The sequence below is a fragment of the Capra hircus genome, chromosome 3 (assembly GCF_001704415.2).
Source record: "Capra hircus breed San Clemente chromosome 3, ASM170441v1, whole genome shotgun sequence".
In the NCBI taxonomy this organism is placed as follows: domain Eukaryota; kingdom Metazoa; phylum Chordata; class Mammalia; order Artiodactyla; family Bovidae; genus Capra; species Capra hircus.
Genome location: NC_030810.1, coordinates 95381294 through 95403265, shown reverse-complemented (window position 1 = coordinate 95403265; position 21972 = coordinate 95381294). Strand labels below are relative to the sequence as shown.

Below are 21972 nucleotides of genomic sequence, written 5' to 3'. Positions count from 1 at the left end.
TTATGTATTAAAATCCATGATCACATACAATCACTAACCACACTCCTTCTGAACAAGGTTATCAACTTTTTACATTAAGATATTTACATTCTACTCTCTATCAACTATACTGCTGCTATTTCTTAAGTGATTTCCTTATTCTCAATGAATCCTTAAATTAATATGTAATCTTTCCATTTAATACAGATGTTCCTCATTTTAGGTTATAGGTATTGCATTTTAAAATGTTTATAGAGTAGATAAGAAGTATTGTTTTAGTTCCTATATATTTTTTAAAAGTTGAAGGCATGGGTCTTTGTAAAAATATATATAAATTATAAATTCCTTAAGGATGTATACAATATTAATAATATTTAAGAACACTTATCTACTAATGGCTAAACAAATTTTCAATCCAATTCTCCCATCTTAATTCAGTATGCACAGCTCTCTGGAGCTTATTCATTTTGCTTAACTGAAGTTTTATCACTGATGATGATACTACTTTATGCTTCCAATTTCCTTCTCTCCCCAGGCCCTGGCAACCACCATTCTACTCTTTAGTTCTGTGAATTCAGCTATTTTAGATACTCACATAAGCGAAATCAAGCAGTGTTTGTCTTTTTGTGACTGGCTAGGGCTTCCCTGATAGCTCAGTTGGTAAAGAATCCACCTGCAATGCAGGAGACCCTGGTTGATTCCTGGGTTGAGAAGATCCCCTGGAGAAGGGATAGGTTACCCATTCCAGTATTCCTGGACTTCCCTTGTGGCTAAGCTGGTAAAAAAAAATCAGCCTACAATGCAGGAAACCTGGGTTCAATCCCTGGGTTGGGAAGATCCCCTGGAGATGGGAAAGGCTACCCACTTCAGTATTCTGGCCTAGAGAATTCCATGGACTGTATAGTCCATGGGGTCACAAAGAGTCAGACACAACTGAGCAATTTCACTTTATTTCACTTAGCATAATGTGCTCAAGGATCATCCACAGTGTTGCACATTACACAATGTCCTTCTTTCTAAAGACAATAGTGTTCCATTGTAGGTATATATCACACTCGAACCATTCATCTGTCAATGGGCCTTTTGTATTATCTCCACAACTTGGCTCCCCTATGCTTTTTGTGCCTTTCACTTCCTTGATGATCCATGTTATCTCTTATCTCCGACCAATTGCCCATGCTGTGCCCCTTGCTCAGAACTCTTCCTCTTGCTATATATACCACCACTTTCAACAGTGAACTTCCTCCTATGCTTCAGGACTGAGCTTATAGGTTACTTGCTCTAAGAAATGCTTCACTCATGTGAACTGAGCCTTTGGAGGTGAGTGGAACTTGCTTAGGCAAAGAATCAAAGGAAAGGAATTCTATACCAGGAGCAGCATGTGCAAAATCTTAGTAATATAAAAGTGTGGCACATTTGTAGAAAAACAATTGCGCAGTATAGTCAGGCCTCCATATCCCATATCTATGGGTTCTGTATTCACAGATTCGACCAACCTCAGGTTTAAAATATTCTTTTAAAAAATTCAAGAAAAATTCAAAGAGCAAAACTTTGCCCCCAAATTGGCTATATGCCAAGCACTGCTGAAGTCAGGTGAATGATGGGATGTGTAGGCCCACCCTACTGTGACCTCCCACCACATCACAAATCCACAGTCTCTCCAGTGCTCATTGTATGAGCATTATTCTTGGCATTTTGTGTGTTTGCTACACATGTTATATGCGCATGCTTGGTTTCTGTGGGAAAATGGCTCCCAATAGCAATTAAGTAGTCAAAACAATCCCACAAAGGCCAAGAGGGAGCACAAAATGCTATCTCTCAACAATAAAATACAAATCTTTAGATCTTTTAAAAAGTGACATGTGCCTTGCTAAAGTGGGATGTAAGGTCACTAAGAACAAATGGAACATTCTCACAATAATGCAGAAAGAAGCTGAAATTCATAAAAGTGTTAGAGCTGCCCCTACAATGGCAAAAATTATCTCTCTGGTTCATGCCAAAGTGCTTGTAAAGACAGAAAGCATTTTGTGTGTAACTAAGGGCCATAGCGTGAAGCATAGGGGTAGCAAAATTATGGATGAAAGAGCACATAGCCTCTGTGAACAGTGCTGTGGGGGTGGTGAGGAGAGCAAGAGGAAGGAGTTTAAGGGTCTTAAGAGATGGCTACTTAGGTAGTAGAGTGTTAAAGGTCCCTCAAAAACTTAAAGGTCATGAAACAATCAACATCAGCCGATGCCAAAGCAGCATTGGTGTTTCCAGAAGACCTCGAGAAACTCACAGAAGAGAAAGTTCACTTTCCAGAGCAAGCCTTCAGTTGTGACAAAACAGGCTTATTCTGGAAGAAGATGCCCAATCATATTACATCTGTAACAGTGCCAGGTAAACCCTGGGGTTCAAGGCCTACAAAGCTCACCTTACTCTGGGGCTGTGTGGCAATACAGCAGGTAACATGATCAAGCCTAGTCTATAAGCAAACAACTCCTGGGCCCAAAAGAACAAGAACAAAAATTGTCTGCCTGTGCTCTGGAAGCACAACAGGAAAGTTTGGGTGACAGAAGTCTTGTTCTTGGAATGGTCCCTCCAAGGCTTCATTCTTGAAGGGGAGAAATATCTTGAAGAGAAGGGGCTGCCATTCAAGGGGCTCCTCTTAACTGGCAATGCTCCCAACCAACTGAATTTCTCTGCCTCATTGACAAGAAAGTGGAAGTGACATTCCTGCCTCCTAGTGCTGCATCACTGCTGAAAGAAAGTGTGAAAGTGAAGTTGCTCAGTCGTGTCTGACTCTTTGTGACCCCATGGACTGTAGCCTACCAGGTTCCTCCGTCCATGGGATTTTCCAGGCAAGAGTACTGGAGTGGATTGCCATTATAGCCACTCAATCAAGGCATCTTCGAGGACATTAAGGCAACTTACACCCACCTTACCTTGCGGGAGATTCATGCTGTCCTTGGTGCTAACCTGGACTTCAGCATCATGGATTTATGGAAGAGCTCCACAGTTGTGGTTTAAACTGTGTTTATTGCAGAGTCTGTAGGTACCCTGAAGCCCGAGACAGTCAGTGCATGTTTGAAGCCATTATGGAATGAGATGGCTGATGGTCTCAACAACTCCCCCACTATTGATGTAGAAATCATCAAATATCTAAATATCTCAAATGTTGCAGGGGAAGATTAAGGGGATGCCTCCTCTGACATGGTCTAGGATGATGTCAAAGAACATATAGAAGAAGATAAAGGGATCCTTAGCAACAAGGAACTCAAAGATCAGCTGAAGTCTTCTGCAGATGACTGTGATGATGCAGAAAATTTAGAGGAAGCAGAGCCATCAATTTGAACACTTGAAAAAATGGCATTGACTTTTCAATAGGTGCAAGTGTTAAAGGATGTGATACTCAAGTACAGTCTTTTTTTGGACTGAAGCCTCTGTGTCACCCAAGGTATGACAGCATACCTACAACTACTGAAAAACTTGTTTGATGATACATAGAGAAGGAATAAACAGCTTCCTCTAACAATGATTCTAACTAAAGCATCTGCAGTTGTGAAGCCTAGACTTTCAACACTTGAAAATCCTCAGCCCTCAACCTCCAGAGATCCTGACATTAGTGTTACTGAGCCTCCTCCAAAGTGTCAGTCTGCAATTGGAACACAATTATCTGGACTGAATACATTCTGACATCCTGTCATAAGGCTTAACTCAGCCTGATGCCTCACCACTTACCAACAGTGCCACACACCTCAACTCGCCACACTGGTACCATAGATACCATATAGTGATCATCATTGTCATCATCATCATCCAAGGGAATCAGGAGAGAAGAACCAGGGCTATGGTGAGTGTTAGCACTGTGTTTGTGTATGTGTGTGAGAGAGAGAAAGAGAGAGAATGAATTAATATTTTCTCTATAATTATATTTTCTATATAAACTTGTATTTTAAATAATATATGTTTTATTTTGTATTTTTTACATCATTAAATAAAAGCAATCTGTAACTGTTGAAAGAAAAGGTTACCTTGTTGATGTATACCATACAGTTAAGCCTATGATGGTTGCATAGCTGTGGCTATACTGAATATAAACATAATTTTTTTTCTTGTCATTTTTCACTAAATGATACAATATAATAATTATGTACACAGCATTTACATTGTATTAAGTATTATAAGTAATCTAGAAATGATGTAAAGTATATGGGAAAATGTCCATGTGCTTAGTCACTCAGTCCTGCCCGACTCTTTGCGACCCTGTGGACTATAGTCTGCCAGGCTCCTCTGTCCATGGGATTCTCTAGGCAAGAATACTGGAGTGGATTGCCATGCCTTTCCCCAGGGGACCTTCCCTACCCAGGGATAGAACCCAGGTCTCCCATATGGCAGGCAGATTCTTTACTGTCTAAGCCATCAGGGAAGCCCAAAAGTTAGGAGTATTCTGGATGGGATGTAGCCAGTAAGTTTTTATATTGCTATTAGCCCAAGAATACTAGAGTGGGTAGCCTATCCCTTCTCCAGGGGATCTTCCCAACCCATGAATCAAATCAGGATCCCCTGCATTGCAGGTGGATTCTTTACCAGCTGAGCTACCTGGAAAGCCCCAAAATGGCCTTAAACACTGCAAAATGTAGATGATTCTTTAACTAAGGGGAAAGAATATCAACATTTCAACAGCCTGTGCTCAAGCTCACAGGCAGAAGATTCCTTCACATACCAAGAGGATTGGGTGTTGAAATGGACAGTGTGAAAGACCCCAGCCTCCTTCTCTTACACCTCTCTATGCAAATAAATCCTATACCATTTTATATGGGACTTGAGCATCCATGGAATTTTGGCATCCATGAAGGTGTCCTGGAACCAACCCCTGTGGAGTTGAAGGATGACCATATAAAGTACAGCTTGTATGAAGTGTTTAGTATCTAAAGCCCTTCTTCTAGGCTCCCACAGTGCTCTGTACTTTTGCTAACACAGGCTTAACACACAACATTGACTACCTGAGGCTCTCTTGATCTGAATTGCCATTTCATTACAAGTTCCTGTTGTGTCTTTCATCACTGGTTACCCAATTCATGGTGCATAGTAATAGGTACTCAGTAAATATTTGCTGATTGAGTAAAAGGATGGAGATGAGAGGGAGGAGTTTTCAGCTGCCCCCAGCTAGATACCATTCACTGCTGATATTCCCTATTTCCTATGAGTCAGGCATCTGGTTACATCTACTCAGAGAACTCGTTGTCTAATGCGAAGAGAAACCATAAATAGTGAGGTAACTGCATAAGTGCTAAAAATTATATATAAGCCTAGTACTGGGGACAGCCAGAAAATACTTGAGAGAAAAGGCATAGTGCCTTGAGATGAGACTTTATAGCTGAGTAGGAACTATCAAGACAAAGCAACAAGGAAAGGAAATTCTGGACAGTAAGAACCATTGGTATAAATATACAATTGTGTAAAAGCATGGCATCTTTATAGAAAGATGAGAAGTTAAGTGTGACTAGAGTGGAAATGGGTGAGCATTGTGTGTCCTTTAAGATTAGTGAACACTGAAGGTTTTTAAGTAAGGAAAGGAAAGTGAAATGAAAAGATTTTATTTTAGGAACATAATTATAGTGATAGTTTGGAAATACACTGAGGCGGTGGTATTAGGAAACTACTACCAAAAAAAGCAAGAGAATTAGAATTTGAATTAAGATGGTAGGAATGAATATGAGAGGCATGATATGAAAGCAATATCTGAGGGCTCTGTAAATGGCTGGATGTATGGGTGAGTCAAAAAGAGAAAATGCAAATCATCTCAATATCTAACTTGAGAAACAAAGTGCATGATTGATCATGACATTGACTGAGGTTGAGAACATAGGAAGGAGGGTTATCTGCTTGGAAGAATAGAGGTTTATTGTTTTTGAAATATCTCCAGTACCACAAGCAGAGGGGTGATAATCTAAAAGCAGTTGGATTCCTCCAGTTCCATTCTTCTTTCTCAAGATTGCTTTGGCTACTTGAGGTTTTTTGTATTTCCATACAAACTGTGAAATTATTTGTTCTAGCTCTGTGAAAAATACTGTTGGTAGCTTGATAGGGATTGCATTGAATCTATAGATTGCTTTGGGTAGTATACTCATTTTCACTGTATTGATTCTTCCAATCCATGAACGTGGTATATTTCTCCATCTATTAGTGTCCTCTTTGATTTCTTTCACCAGTGTTTTATAGTTTTCTACATATAGGTCTTTAGTTTCTTTAGGTAGATGTATTCCTAAGTATTTTATTCTTTTCATTGCAATGGTGAATGGAATTGTTTCCTTAATTTCTCTTTCTATTTTCTCATTATTAGTGTATAGGAATGCAAGGGATTTCTGTGTATTGATTTTATATCCTGCAATTTTACTATGTTCATTGATTAGCTTTAGTAATTTTCTGGTGGAGTCTTTAGGGTTTTCTATGTAGAGGATCATGTCATCTGTAAACAGTGAGAGTTCTACTTCTTCTTTTCCAATTTGTATTCCTTTTATTTCTTTTTCTGCTCTGATTGCTGTGGCCAAAACTTCCAAAACTATGTTGAATAGTAGTGGTGAAAGTGGACACCCTTGAGAAAGAAGAATGGAACTGGAGGAATCAACCTGCCTGACTTCAGGCTCTACTACAAAGCCACAGTCATCAAGACAGTATGGTACTGGCACAAAGAGAGAAATATAGATCAATGGAACAAAATAGAAAGCTCAGAGATAAACCCATGCACCTATGGACACCTTATCTTTGACAAAGGAGGCAAGAATATACAATGGATTAAAGACAATCTCTTTAACAAGTGATGCTGGGAAAACTGGTCAACCATTGGTAAACGAATGAAACTAGAACACTTTCTAACACCATACACAAAAATAAACTCAAAATGGATTAAAGATCTAAATGTAAGACCAGAAACTATAAAACTCCTAGAGGAGAACATAGGCAAACACTCTCTGACATAAATCACAGCAGGATCCTCTATGACTCACCTCCCAGAATATTGGAAATAAAAGCAAAAATAAACAAATGGGACCTAATTAATCTCAAAAGCTTCTGCACAATGAAGGAAACTCTAAGCAAGGTGAAAAGACAGCCTTCAGAATGGGAGAAAATAATAGAAAATGAAGCAACTGACAAACAACTAATCTCAAAAATATACAAGCAACTTAGCAGCTCAGTTCCAGAAAAATAAACGACCCAATCAAAAAATGGGCCAAAGAACTAAATAGACATTTCTCCAAAGAAGACATACAGATGGCTAACAAACACATGAAAAGATGCTCAACATCACTCATTATCAGAGAAATGCAAATCAAAACCACAATGAGGTATCATTTCATGCCAGTTAGAATGGCTGCTATCCAAAAGTCTACAAGCAATAAATGCTAGAGAGGGTGTGGAGAAAAGGGAACCCTCTTACACTGTTGGTGGGAATGCAAACTAGTACAGCCACTATGGAGAACAGTGTGGAGATTCCTTAAAAAACTGGAAATAGAACTGCCTTATGACCCAGCAATCCTACTTCTGGGCATACACACCAAGGAAACCAGAATTGAAAGAGACACATGTACCCCGATGTTTATCACAGCACTGTTTATAATAGCCAGGACATGGAAGCAACCTAGATGTCCATCAGCAGATGAGTGGATAAGAAAGCTGTGGTACATATAAACAATGGAGTATTACTCAGCCATTAGAAAGAATACATTTGAATCAGTTCTAATGAGGTGGATGAAACTGGAGCCTATTATACAGAGTGAAGTAAGCCAGAAAGAAAAACACCAATACCACATACTAATGCATATATATGGAATTTAGAAAGATGGTAATGATAACCCTGTATGCAAGACAGCAAAAGAGACACAGATGTATAGAACAGTCTTTTGACTCTGTGGGAGAGGGAGAGGGTGGAATGATTTGGGAGAATGGCATTGAAACATGTATAATATATGAAACAAATCACCAGTCCAGTTTCGATGCATGATACTGGATGCTTGGGGCTGGTGCCCTGGGATAACCTAGAGGGATGGTATGGAGAGGGAAAAGGGAGGGGGGTTCAGGATGGGGAACACGTGTATACCTGTGGAGGATTCATGTTGATGTGTAGCAAAACCAATACAATATGTACAGTAACTAACCTCCAATTAAAATAAATTTTTATTAAAAAAAATAAGAAAAGCAGTTGGAAATACAGATCTGGAGCTGAGAGGAAATCTCATTCCTAGATATGTAAATTTTGGAGGCATTAGCATGTAGATGACAGCTGGAGCCCCAGTAGTGAACAAGATACTCAGATCTAATATAGATAATAAAGATTGTCAGCCCTGACATCACCATCACATGTGGTGTTTCACAACTGTAAATGCCTGGGCCTCCTCCCCAGATAGTCTAACTCAGGTCAAGGTGGGAGTCTGAGAATTTTTTTTTTAATTCTGTGAATAATTATTATGGGCAACCAGGGTTGAGAATATCTGTAATGAGAAGAGGAGTGAAAGCCTGGGCCTACCAACTTTCAACAACAGGAAGAGTTAGTAAAGGAGACCGAGGCAAAGTGACCAGAAAGGTAAGACGAGATCCAGGTGGGGGTGTTACTCTGGAACCCAGGAAACGCAACTCAAGATGCAAGGGATGCTCAGGAGTTCCTGACATAGTTCCTCCATGGATTGCCTCTCCTTTTACAGTTCTGCATTAAAATCCAGAATAAAATCAGTCTTCTGCAAGAAAACTTCTTTTATCATCTCAGCTAGAAATAATCTTTTCTAAATTTCCTTGTTTGTATCCCTTATTATGATCCTATTTAATATGTCTTTGTCTTGAAGTTATTTGAGAGCAGATCTTATTTAGACTATTTTATCTTCTTAAGGTCTTTTTTCCCTTTATTGTTCACTGCTCCACACATTTACATATAAGAGTCAATCAATAAATATTTCTCAAATAAATGAAGAGATGGTTACTGCCCTATCATTAGGAGTTTACAATCTAGATGGGGATGGAAGAACATGTGAAATAATGACTCAACCAAATGTATCAAAGTATTAAGTGCCTCAAATTTTTAAACTACAATTTTGATCTTCAAATCAACTACATTACCCCCTGAAACCTATACAACTGATAAATGCTACTAGCAAGGTAAAAATTGTCAAATTGTATGTTTTTGAGATGTAAATTTTATTTAACAAACATATCAAATATAAATGTCTAATTTACTTGTTTTTTCCTCTTTCTCTTATTATAGAGGATAAGGATCCTAACTTGGAATCTATGTTGAATATCCCATCAGTACATACTCCAACAGTAATTCCTGTTACAGTGAGTATTCCTCAAGGCAAGGGAAAAGGGAAAACAAAAGGCAAAGAAAAACCCAAAGAATCTCTTAAAGAAGAGGAGCACCCAAAAGAAGAAGAGAAAAAGGTAAGTGGACCTTGCCATGGATTCCCAGATTCTGCTTCTGACTCAATGTTAACTTTTTCAAGATCATGATTTATGCCAACAGTGTTATTACAGTGCATATATTTCACTGTTCAGATTAACTAACACTCCTTGTACTTTCTATTTTAAATGGACAAAAGAGGCCTGCACACAGGAGTTGAATTCCCACACTGGGAGACATGTTGTCAGTCATCTACAAACTGTCTCAGGTTACTCATTCCAAACTTAGAATAACTAATTCAACCTTTCCCCACATTGGATCTTGGATGTTCTTTGCTTTAGGATTATAAAGTTCCTACCATTCCTTATTTTTAATACTTCATTTAATTCCATTGAGGTAAACAACAATTGAAAGAGGAGGATCTTTAACTAAATAGTGGAAACACTTCTATTTGGTAGATTTGGACTTAGATATTGATGAGCTTGGGCTTACCAGGTGGCGCTAGTGGTAAAGAACATGGCTGCCAATGCAGGAGGTCAAGAGACATGGGATCGATCCCTGGGTTGGGAAGATCCTCTGGAGGAGGGAATGGCAACCCACTCCAGTGTTCTTGCCTGGAAAATTCCATGGACAGAGGACCCTGACGGGCTATAGTCCATGGGTCCACAAAGAGTTGGACATGACTGAGCAACTGGGCAATTGATGTGCTTGGAATTCAGCAAGACTAAAGGACAATCTGCTTCAAGTTAAAGAGTGGTCTGCCCTCTACCTGCAAACAGGCATGTGGGCACATATACACATATACTCATAAGTTCTTTGACTCTAAATATTTCCTAATAGTATACAGATCGAAAGAGTTTCTAAATGAAGAACAAGAAGGAAATTACTGATCAAATCTTGACTCTTTTGGTTTTACTGGTACAGTTGTACAGTTTTTACAATGTACAGATTCTCAACTTAAAATTAGAAAAAAAAATGTGCTAAAAAGTGATTAGGGCCCTGGAATTTTTAGCCTGGCCTTTTGAAAATTCTAGGGTTTGCTCAGTTGAGGAGGTAAATAGTTTATATGCTAACAACTATGAAATGTTAGGAAAGTAAAGAGGACTCAAAGAAATAGAAAATATCCCATGCTCTTGGATTGGAAGAATTACTATTGGTAAAATGGCCATACTACCCAAAGCAATCCAAGATTTAATGTGATTCCTATGAAATTACCCATGATCTTTCTCACAGAACTAGAACAAATAATCCTAAAATCCTAAAATTTTATCCTAAAGCTATAAAACACCCAGAATTGCCAAACCAACCCTGAAGAAAAAGAACAAAGCAGGAGGCATAACTCTCCCAGACTTCAGACAATACTACAAAGCTACAGTGACCAAAATAGCATAGTATTGGCACAAAACAGACATATGGATCACTGAAACAGAATAGAGAGCCCAGAAATAAGCTCACACACCTGAAGTCAATTCATCTTTGACAAAGGAGGCCAGAATATATGGTGGGAAAATGACAGTCTCTTCAACAAGTGATGCTGAGAGAGTTGGACAGCCACATGTAAATCAATGAAGCTAGAACACACATTATCACCATACAGAAAAATAAACTAAAAATGGCTTAAAGACTTAAACATAAAACATGATACCAGAAAACTCTTAGAAGTAAACATAGGCGAAACATTTCTCTGATGTAAATCATATCAATGTTTTCTTAGGTCAGTCTCCTGGGACAATAGAAATAAAAAATGAAATTAAATAGGACCTGGTCAAACTTAAAAGCTTTTTCACAGCAAAGGAAACCATAAACAAAATGAAAAGACTACTTAGAGAAAGTATTTGCAAGTGATGCAACTGACAAGGGCTTAATTTCCAAAACACACAAAGAGCTCCTACAGCTCAACAAGAAAAAGCAAGCAATCTAATTGAAAAATGGGCAGAAGACCTAAAGAGACATTTCTCCAAAGAAGAAATACAGATGGCCAATAGGCCCATGAAAAGACAGTCAGCATCACTAATTATTAGTGAAATGCAAATCAAAACTGCAATGAGGTTACCACCTCACAGTAGTCAGAACAGCCATCAAAAAAAAGTCTATAAATAATAAATACTGAAGAGGGTGTGTATAAAAGGGAACCCTCTACACTACTGGTGGGAATGTAAATTAGTGCAGTCACTATGGAGAACACTGTGGAGGTTTCTCAAAAAACTAAAACTAGAACTACCATATGATCCAACAGTCCCTCCTGGGCATATATCCAGACAAAACTATAATTCAAAAACACAGTCACTCCTGTGTTTATAGCAGCACTATTCACAATAGCTAAGACCTGGAAACAATCTAAATGTCCGTTGACAGATGAATGAATAAAGAAGGTGTGTGTGTGTGTGTAGTGAAATATTACTATACTACTATATATATCACATCTACATATGTATATATTTATATATATGAAAGTGAAAGTGATGTTGCTCAGTCGTGTCTAACTCTTTGCAGTTCCACGGCCTGTAGCCTACCAGGCTTCTCCGTCCATGGAATTTTCCAGGCAAGAGTACTGGAGTGGGTTGCCATGCCCTCCTCCAGGGGATCTTCCTGACCCAGGTATTGAACCCGGGTCTCCTGCATTGCAGGCAGATGCTTTACCATCTGAGCCACCATATATATATTTCACTGTAGGTGTATATATACCTACAGTGAAATAATACTCAGCAAAAAAAAAAAAAAGAACAAAATAATGCCATTTTCAGCAATGTGAATGCAACTAAGAATTATCATGGTAAGTGAAGTCAGAAAGAGAAAGACAAATATCATATGATATCACTTATATGTGGAATCTAAAATATGACACAAATGAACCTATGTATGAAACAGAAATTAAATCAGGAATACTGAGAATAAGCTGGTGGTTGCCAGGGGAGAGTGCATGGGAGAGGGTTGGGTTGGGAGTTTGGAATTAGCAGATGCAAACTAGTATATATAGAATTGGTAAATAACAAGGTCCTACTGTGTAGCACAGGGAACTATATTCAATATACTGTGATATACCATAATAGAAAAGAATGTGAGAAAAGAATATATATGAGTGTAACTCAGTCACTTTGCTATATAACATAATATTATAACATAACACGGTAACACAGCTATAAGTCAATAAAAAATGAATAAATAAAAGTTTAAAATTATGGGGTTTGAATGTTACTGAGCCTCTATACCATATTTACACAGGTTTACTGGATGAGTTTTCTCAAGCTCAGACATTTGCTCCTTGTTAAGTGAAAATGTTGAAGTGTTGAAAATATTCATCAACTTACCTGAAAGCAATTTGGTGGCCAACCATTTTTTTTTTAACTGACTATAATGAAGGAATAGGGTATAATGGTTCTGAATGTAATGACAGATTTGTCATGGCGTGTTTGTGTCTTTGAGCAATACTGTTCATTTTACAGAAGTTCATAAGCTTTTTCCTCTTAATTATGCTGTTTGTTATTAATTGATTTTTAGTTGACAATTCAGATTTTATTCTCTGTTAGTAACAAAGGCAGAACCACCTAAATGATCAGTAATAGAAGACCACAGAGAATAAATTAAAGATTCAGTACTGGGGGATCAGTTGGAATGATTTCAGTGGTGAGCCACTAAGAAAGTCAATTGGAAAAACTGAAATGATTATTGTTGGAGATAACAAATAACTTTTATCCTAAAGTACACATAACCAAACAAGGGATTCAGACACAGTTAGCATAAAATCATTTACAATTTGTTAAGTAGACACACCCAAGCCCTCATTAAAACTTATAATCCTTTTTATTGTCTTTATTTTCTTTTACTGTTTTTACTTACTACAAAAGCAATGCATGCTCACTAGAGGGAAAAAAAAGATGTATATCCTAATAGCATAATGTCTCTAGCATCCAAACTGTGAGAATCAAACAGAAGGTGCTGGGGATCTTGGTCAGCCCTTACACCTATATGAGGCATCTTTCAAGGGCCTAGTTCAAGTCCCAACTTCTTTATCATCCTTTCCTAATCAGTCTTATTAACTTTGACATCTCGCTTTTCTGAGGAAAGATGCCAACCATTTGGTACTATTATTTAGCTGTTTCACATGTCTGTGTATTATGCTACAAGTAAAATATTAGTTGCACAGTAGAGAGACATCCTTATTAGGCTCCATTGCAGGGCCCTATAGTCCTGTGAAAGTCATATTCTAAGTATTCAGCAAGTCCTTGTTTAGTCATAATAAATCAGTAACTCATTTAGAAAATGATAGGAAATTATTCACGTGTTGAATGATTTACAGGAAGTAGAAGAACCAGAGCCTGTTTTACAAGAGAGTCCTCATGTTCCCGTCTTCCAAAACCTGAATGTGTCTTGCCCCAATGGGCTCCAAGTGACCTTCACTGGGCAAGAGTCCCCAGGTGAGTGCTGGCCAGGGGAATGCGGAGGCAAGTTACATAGAAAACACTTGAATCACCATTGCAATTGTGTGCTTTCCTACCAGTTAGATACGTTTGTTGATAATGAATAATGGGCTAATAGTAACCACCATTTTTGAGCACTTACTCTGGGCCAGACACTAAGTACTTAACATACATGACAAAATACAACTACTGTACTCTAAGTCCTACTAATTTCATTTCACGAAATAAATTGAGACATCAGAAGATTCAGTATCTTTCCCCATGTCACTCAGTTTCTAAGTGGCAGAGATAAAATGCCATTCTTGGTTCAGTGCTGGCAAAGCTAATGCTCTTAATAACTACAATGTGTCTCTGTGTTCTTGCCTCTACAAAGGGCTACATGTACAGAACTTTGCTGGTCTAATCAAAGCAAAGGACAGTGAGCACAGAGTTGATAAAGATAAGTGCAGTTTAAATGGATGAAGAAAACCAGTCTTGTTTCCAGGTAGCAGCATATACTTTTAGAGGGTGCGTGCATGCTAAGTTGCTTCAGTTGTGTCCAACCCCTTGCGACCCCATGGACTGTGGCCCGCCAAGCTTCTCTGTCCATGGGATTCTCCAGGCAAGAACACTGGAGTGGGTTTCTGTACCCTCCTCCAGGGGTTCTTCCCAACCCAGGGATCAATCCTGTGTCTCTTACATCTCCTGCATTGGCAGGTGGGTTCTTTACCACTAGCGCCACCTGGGAAGCCCATACTGTTACAGAGTTTATGGCACCTTATTAAGATGAACAAGTACAATAGGACTTCTTTAACTAATCCAATGCAGAGAGGACATCCATAGTGGTGATTTGACTTGAATATCATTTAAATGGAGACCCACTATTGCAGTAGAATTGGAAGAGGCAACAAAGCAAGCTGCTGAGCTGGGATTCGGGTTCTAATTAATTGTATAGCCCTTATTAGAGCTTACCGCCTCAGGGCCATAGTTCCCCACTTGATAAATGTTACATTGTATCAGTGAATCACATTTTTTTCACAACCAAATACCCTCTTTATTATAATTCGTGTGTGTGTGTGTGTGTGTGTGTGTGTGTGTGTGTGTGTGTGTGCATGCACTCAGTCACCCGGTCAAGTCCAACTCTTTGCATCCCCATGAACTGTAGCCCACCAGGCTCCTCTGTCCATGGGATTCTCCAGGTAAGAATTCTGGAGCGGGTTGCCATTTTCTACTGTAGGAGATCTTTCCAACCTAGGGATCAGACTCGTGCCTCCTACATTGGCATGAGGATTCTTCACCATTGAACCACTTGGGAAGCCCCTCCTGTAATTCCCTTATGTGTCCCATATTTGAAAAGTGTATCCATCAAAGATAAAGAGTATGCTAATTGAAAAGCAATTCAGTGGTATATTCACTTGCCAGCCAAATGAGAAGAAACAATATTGTAGCTATTATGTCTCAGTTTTACTTTTATATTAGGTTTTCTGAATTATTAAAAATAGACTCTGGACCTTTGTTTCTATTTCTGAGAATTCCTAGTGGTCCAAGTTTTCCATGATGGGATCAGTTGTGTGTGTTACTAAGACTGAAGGCCCTGGAGGGTCTTCCAAAGTCAAACATGCTATGAATGTGCTGAGAGGGATATTATTTTCAAGTTCAGAGACATAATTGTTTGCTGCTTGTTTTCTTGATTCTATTATCAAACCACAGCTTAATACTTGTTTTACCTGTCTTTTCTGTTAGTTTCATTTCCTAGTCTGATGTTTTCATCTTTGTGTTCGAGTGGACAGTGTAATTAATAATAACTCTGCCTGGAACACATAATCTTTCTAAAATGTTGCATGTATTGTGTGCTAAGTCACTTCAGTAGTGTCTGACTCTTTGTTACCCTGTGGACTGTAGCCCACCAGGTTCCTCTGTCCATAGAATTCCCCAAGCAAGAATTCTAGAGTGGGTGGCCATGCCCGCCACTGGGGGATCTTCCGGGCCCAGGGACTGAACCCACATCTCTTGCATCTCCTGCAGTGGCAAGCAGGTTCTTTACCACTAGTGCCACCTGGGAACCCATGTGTTATGTATATTCCAATTCAAGTCTGAACATAATGACAACATAAACATCAAAGTAGCACTGTCTTCATAGGATCAGCCTAGGGCAAGGGAAAGAAGGTGACATACTGTAAGAAGAAAGAACCTAGAAACTTGAGTACTTTCCAGGGTGACCCTGAACAAGTTAACCACCCGCCACCCTGAATTTCTTCATTTATGAAATAACATTATCTACTAAACAGGATTGTTATAAACATTAAATGATAAAATACTCTCTAATCTGGAGACTATTCCTGCAGTGTTAGGTTGTTATTTGTTTGATTTTAGTCATGGTAGCAGTGGTGGTTTTTGCAGTATAAGGGAAAGGCTGAGCACAGAGACTTTCTTTCAAATCTTAGCTCTTACTAGCTGTGTGACCTTAAAGAAGTTACCCTCCATTAATTCATCTGAAAACTGGAAAATACAAGTGTCTACCTTAAAGGGTTGTTGAGGTAGGCTGAGAAAAATACATATGCAAAACATTTAAAATGTAGAAATATATCAACAGATGTTATTTTTTTATTATTCCTTCTTTGACCTGAAGGGTACCATGAAAGTTGCTCCGTCAAAAATATTTTCCCACTTGCCCTGTATAGTCCTTGAAATGCCATCATTTCGTATTAGCAAAGCATTTTATTTTTCCTCCAAAACCAATAGCATTTTATTTTAACTTTTAATACAGAAAAATATAATAGGTAATATAACATACTCATGTGACAGCCAGACAAAATAAAGATTGTTTTCTGTGATACGTTAATCAAAATATTTTTAAAAATTACATAGTTGTAACTGCAAATTTCCCACTGTGTTCTATTCCTTTTCTTTCTCCTATAGTAAACAAGATTTAGATTTTTGTGCAAGTAGGTTTGTACAAATATGCTCTATGTATGTCTTTATAATAACAAATAATGTGAGTAATGCAAAATTTACACAAATTATATTGTAAATATTTTTCTACAAATAGCCTTTTTATTCAATCTCTATTTTGGATATCCAAGATGATACACATGTATCAAATAGATTTATTTAAAAATGTAGATAACATGTAATCAAATGAAGAGAGTGTGATTTTTTAATGTACTGCATCACTGATAGACATTGGATTTCATGTTAGTAAATAACTTTTTAAATGGAGAAGAGGAAATTATTCAATTCGCAAAACCTGAGTAGGTGCTGTATGCCAGAAATTCTCAATAATAGTACTTTCCTTTGGAGGAATTGATTAGGTGCTTTTCTCCTTGATTGCCAGTTAAGAGTAGAACCATGAGAAAAATCTGGACTTGGTTAGAGATGAGAGGATTGTGTAAACTTTGAAAGATGGTAAGTGATTTAAAAAGAATGGGCCTGAATGAATGACTTCTCCTGGGGCTCCAAGCGACTGGGGAACTACCAGGGAGCATTGTGCATCCCTGGAAGAGAGAGAAAAGAAGAGGATGAGAGGAAAATACTAACAGGAAAAAAAGGCAATATCTAAGACAGCATAACTGCTCCCTTCCTAATTTTGTCCTGACATTTCCTGAACATCAGTAGAGAGAATGGCTAATACATGAAGAAAGTGCCTATTAAGTAAATGGTCTTATTTACTATATATGACAGTAAGAAAGGCAGCAAAAAGCAACTTTTCTGGTGGTCCAGTCGCTAAGAATCTGCCTGCCAGCGCAGAGGACACAGGTTCTATCCCTGGTCTGAGAAAACCAGGATGCCCTGGAGCAACTAACCCTGTGCATCGCACTACTGAGCCTGCACACCTAGAGCCTGCGGTCTGCAACGAGAGGCCACCGCACCAAGAAGCCCACGGACTTCAGCTAGAGAAAGCCAAAGCAGCAAAGAAGGCCCAGCATGGCCATAAGAAAATAATTTTTTTTAAGGCAGCAAATAACCCATATTTGGGCCATCTGTCATGACCTGAAAACTGTCCTAGTGTCCAGATAGAACCAAAATAATGAAAAAAATTAAGATGAAATTCCAGCCACACAGCATTGCCCAGTTCACAGTAAGCCTTTTTTTTTTTTTTTTAACCTCTCTCTTTTTAAGATCATTGTACTGTAGATGAGGAACCCACTTGGGATATCATGGTCCGACAGAACTACCCCCAGAAGGTGAGGCACTATGAGTTCTACAAAATGGTGATGCCACCGCTGGAGCAGGAAGCATCGAGAGTTATCACCAGTCAAGGGACTGTTGTCAAATACATGCTGGATGGATCCACACAGGTAAAGGAGTATATTAAATTACTCTTTCCTGCTGCAAAGTAAAATACAAACAAGCTGGAGGTGGGTAATAGTGCTATGACAGGGAAGAGAAACAACTCATTTGAAAAATGAATAATGCTTTAAAAATGACAAAGAATGTTATCATTGGAAGAAAAACACTACCTTAGATGTTATACCTGCTAGACAGATATTGACAGAAACTAAGCATCTGAATGTGATGAAGTTTTAAATGTAGTCATTAGAAAAATTGAAATAGAGTGAATCATTTCCCAATTACAGAGAGGAAGGGTGAAGAGTGGAAAATCGTAAAACAAGTCAAACTGACAAAATACATGAAATGAAAATAAACAAAACAGAAAAACTCATGTACACCCGTGGTGGATTCATGTCAATGTATGGCAAAACCAATACAGTATTGTAAAGTAAAATAAAGTAAAAATAAAAATTTAAAAAAATAATAATAAATAAATAAAAAATTTTAAAAACGGGAAAAAAAAGAAAACAAAACAAAGTAATATCATCATTTTGTGTTATAGTGTTACTGGCTCTGTGGTCTGTGAGCTCCAGATCTCTAAATCATAACATGCTTTATACTATCAGATCTGCAAGTCAGCAAGTTGCACTTCGTTATTTTTAATCTATTGCAGTTTGACACACAGTGTTGTTAACCAGTTTCTTCCTCATCTCTTAGAATGCTCCCCTTTGGCTTTTTCTTCAGATTCTCTTTGCAGATGGGACTGTGAGCAGTAGTCCCGATTCAGGTCCTATCAGTCTTCCTACTGACATGCCAGCCAGTGCTCACAGTGCTGACTTGATGGACACAATTTCTCAGCAGAAATCAGAAACAGCACCATCGGAGACTGTCATCACAAAGAAAGGTAGTAACTGAAGCCTCTCAATTTATAATGGATTTAATCAATCCAAGAGCTTAGTAAATGCTCAGTATTATCATTACTATTATTATGCTTATCTTTTTGTTGAATAAATGCAAATTTCAACGGGAATCACAGCTCTACACATTCCTTGATCACTTTGATCTTTTTGTAATAAATAGCAGACATTTTCCTCTATCATTATGTACTCTGAAATGGTGGTGGTGGTCATTTAGTCACTAAGTCATGTCCAGCTCTTGCAACCCCAGGACTGTAACCTGCCAGTCTTCTCTGTCCGTGAAATTTTCCAGGCAAGAGTACTGGAATGAGTTGCCATTTCCTTCTCCAGGGGATCTTCCCGACCCAGGGCTTGAACCTGGGTCTCCTGCACTGGAGGCAGAATTTTACCAACTGAGCCACCAGGGACGACGTTAGCTCTAACACCTGGGCTACTGTTTTAGGGTTAGATGAACAATCAGTGATATCAAGGTTCTGGGTAGGCTTCTCTGTCCTCTTTTCCTCAGAATAGCAAGAAGACCACGTCAGCTCCAGGTGTGAGGTCCTCGTGTCGCAACTTCCAAAGCAGAAAGGAAAGAGAGTGAAGAATGCCTATAATGTGTATAACTGGGTGACTGTGCTGTATGACAGAGATTGGCACAACATTGAAAATCAATTACACTTCAATTAAAAAAGTAAATTTTAAAATGAAACGAAAGAGGGTGAACATAAGAGTTTTCATGTGTCCTTTTTTCCTCTTTCTTTTTTACTTTTTAAATTGTGAAAGTATGATAACACATTTACAGGAAACTTGGAAAATACAGAACAAATTTACATACAGTTCCACTATATATTGCCATTATTTTTAAGTAGATAAATTAAGATTTTTAGTATAATTGGTCTCCCACTATTGTGTGAAAATTGTTTAAATCTTGATTATGTTGAATTGATTCATGGTGCTTTTCAGATCTACCAAATCCTTCTACTTTTCCGTATATTCATTCTATTAATTTCTAAGAGTTTGATGCTGAAACATCACATGTCTTTCTTTATCAGGGAGAAAAATACCTCCAGAGTCCACCAGCAACCCCCTCCCCACCCAGGTCTCCTCTTGTATCTCATTGACTAGACCTGGATGGGGACCTAGGCTGGGGAAACAGCATCTGACAGTTTTGGCTTTTCTCTCAGGAGATGAGCACTACTAGTAGGGAGAAAGGAAGGTGGAGAAGACTTGGGTAAGCAAGCAACAGTGTCTGTCATGATCTAAATTACTTGCTCTCCTCCGAGACAATTGCAGTTTATACCCCTACCTCCAGCACAGTATGAAGATGTCTACTTCCTCATACCTTAGCCAGTGCTATGGTCAGTCTTCTCATCTTGCTCAGTTTGAAAGGTAATCAACACATCTTATTATATTATTTTGCCTTTCTTTGATTACTGATGAGATTAAACATTTAAAGATGCTTATTGCTTTTTTTTTTCCCTTTGTGTGAATTTTCTATTCACATCTTTCCTTGGTTTACTGTTGAGATGCTCATCATTTTCATTTTAAGAAATCTTTATATATAGGGGATGTGTGCCTATGTAGCAGGTACAATTCTGGCTATTTTAAAATATTAAATTAGCAAATCTTCACAATGGCTCCATGAGGTATATATCTATATATATCTTAATAATTTCAATTTATAGACAAGGTAATTGTGACACAGGTTAAGTAACTTCCTTGAGATTTCTCAGCTAGTCAGTGGTAAAGTTGGGATTTGAGCAAGGGCAACTAATCCCTAAATTACACTGTCATGCGTTACAAATTTTTCTCAATGTCTCATATGCCTTTAATAATCTGTGAGACCAAGATTTAATCTTTTTTTCTCAAGTTCACAGCTCACCACAGTATCCAGGAACCCTCATAGGAAGGCAAAGTGAATTCTTTATTGTAACTCAAAATTTAGAGAAATACTGGGTCATGCTTCCCAGGTGGTGCTAGTGGTAAAGAACCCATCTGCCAGTGCAGGAGACTAAAAGACTCAGGTTTGATCCCTGGTTTGGGAAGATCCCCTGGAGAAGGAAATGGCAACTCACTCCAGTTTTCTTGCCTGGAGAATCCCATGGACAGAAGAGCGTGGCGGGCTATAATTCATGGGATTGCAAATGAGTTGGACATGACTTAAGTGACTTAGCAGCAGCAGCTATGCCATGCTAAGTTGCTTCAGTCTTGTCCAACTCTTTGAGACCCCATGGATTATAGCCCACTAGGTTCCTCTGTCCATGGGATTCTCCAGCAAGAATGCTGGAGTGGGTTGCCATGTCCTCCTTCAGGGGATCTTCCCAACCCAGGGATCTCTTTGACTCCCTGCACTGACCAGCAGGCTCTTTACCACTAGCACCACCTGGGAAGCCCCCTGCAAAAGCAGCTCATTCCTTTGGTCTCTATAGTAGTTCTATTTTGTTTTCGTCCATAATGTTTTCCACAGTGACTGTATCAATTTAATTTCCCCCAGTAGTGTATAAGAGTTCTTTGTTCTCCATACCGTCTCCAGCATTTGTTACCTGTGTCCTTTTTGATGACAGCCATTCTGAGAGGTGTGAGGTAGTATCTCATTGTAGTTGATTTGCATTTCTCTGATGATTAGGGATGTTGAGCATCTTTTCATGTCCCTGTTGGCTATCTGCCCTTCCTCTTTGGAAAAATGTCTATTCAGTTCTTCTGCCCATTTTTTAATCAGTTTTTTTTTTAAATATTGAGTTGTCTGAACTATTTATATATGTTGGATTTTAACTCCTTGTCAGTCATATCATTTGCAAATATTTCCTCCCATTCAGTAAGTTGTCTTTTCATTTTATCGATGGCTTTCTTTACTATGCAATATCCAAAAAACCCCAAAACCAGTAATTCAAGAAGATACACCCCAATGTTCATAACAATGTTATTTGCAAGTACCAAGATATGGAAGCAACCTAAGCATCCATCAAGAGGTGAATGGACAAAGAAGATGTGGGAAGATGTGGGACATATATACCATGGACCACTGCTGCTGCTGCTGCTGCTAAGATGCTTCAGT

The 21972-nt window shown here is 38.5% G+C and overlaps 1 protein-coding gene across 1 annotated transcript in view; it reads left to right on the top strand.

Moving 5' to 3' along the window:
* Nucleotides 1-21972, top strand: part of SPAG17 (sperm associated antigen 17) — a 242972-nt gene that overhangs the window by 152086 nt on the left and 68914 nt on the right. The window contains exons 25-28 of the mRNA XM_018046513.1: nucleotides 9215-9390; nucleotides 13647-13770; nucleotides 17866-18044; nucleotides 18763-18922. Of these exons, the coding sequence (XP_017902002.1) occupies nucleotides 9215-9390; nucleotides 13647-13770; nucleotides 17866-18044; nucleotides 18763-18922 (639 nt within the window). The remainder of the gene's footprint in view (nucleotides 1-9214; nucleotides 9391-13646; nucleotides 13771-17865; nucleotides 18045-18762; nucleotides 18923-21972) is intronic.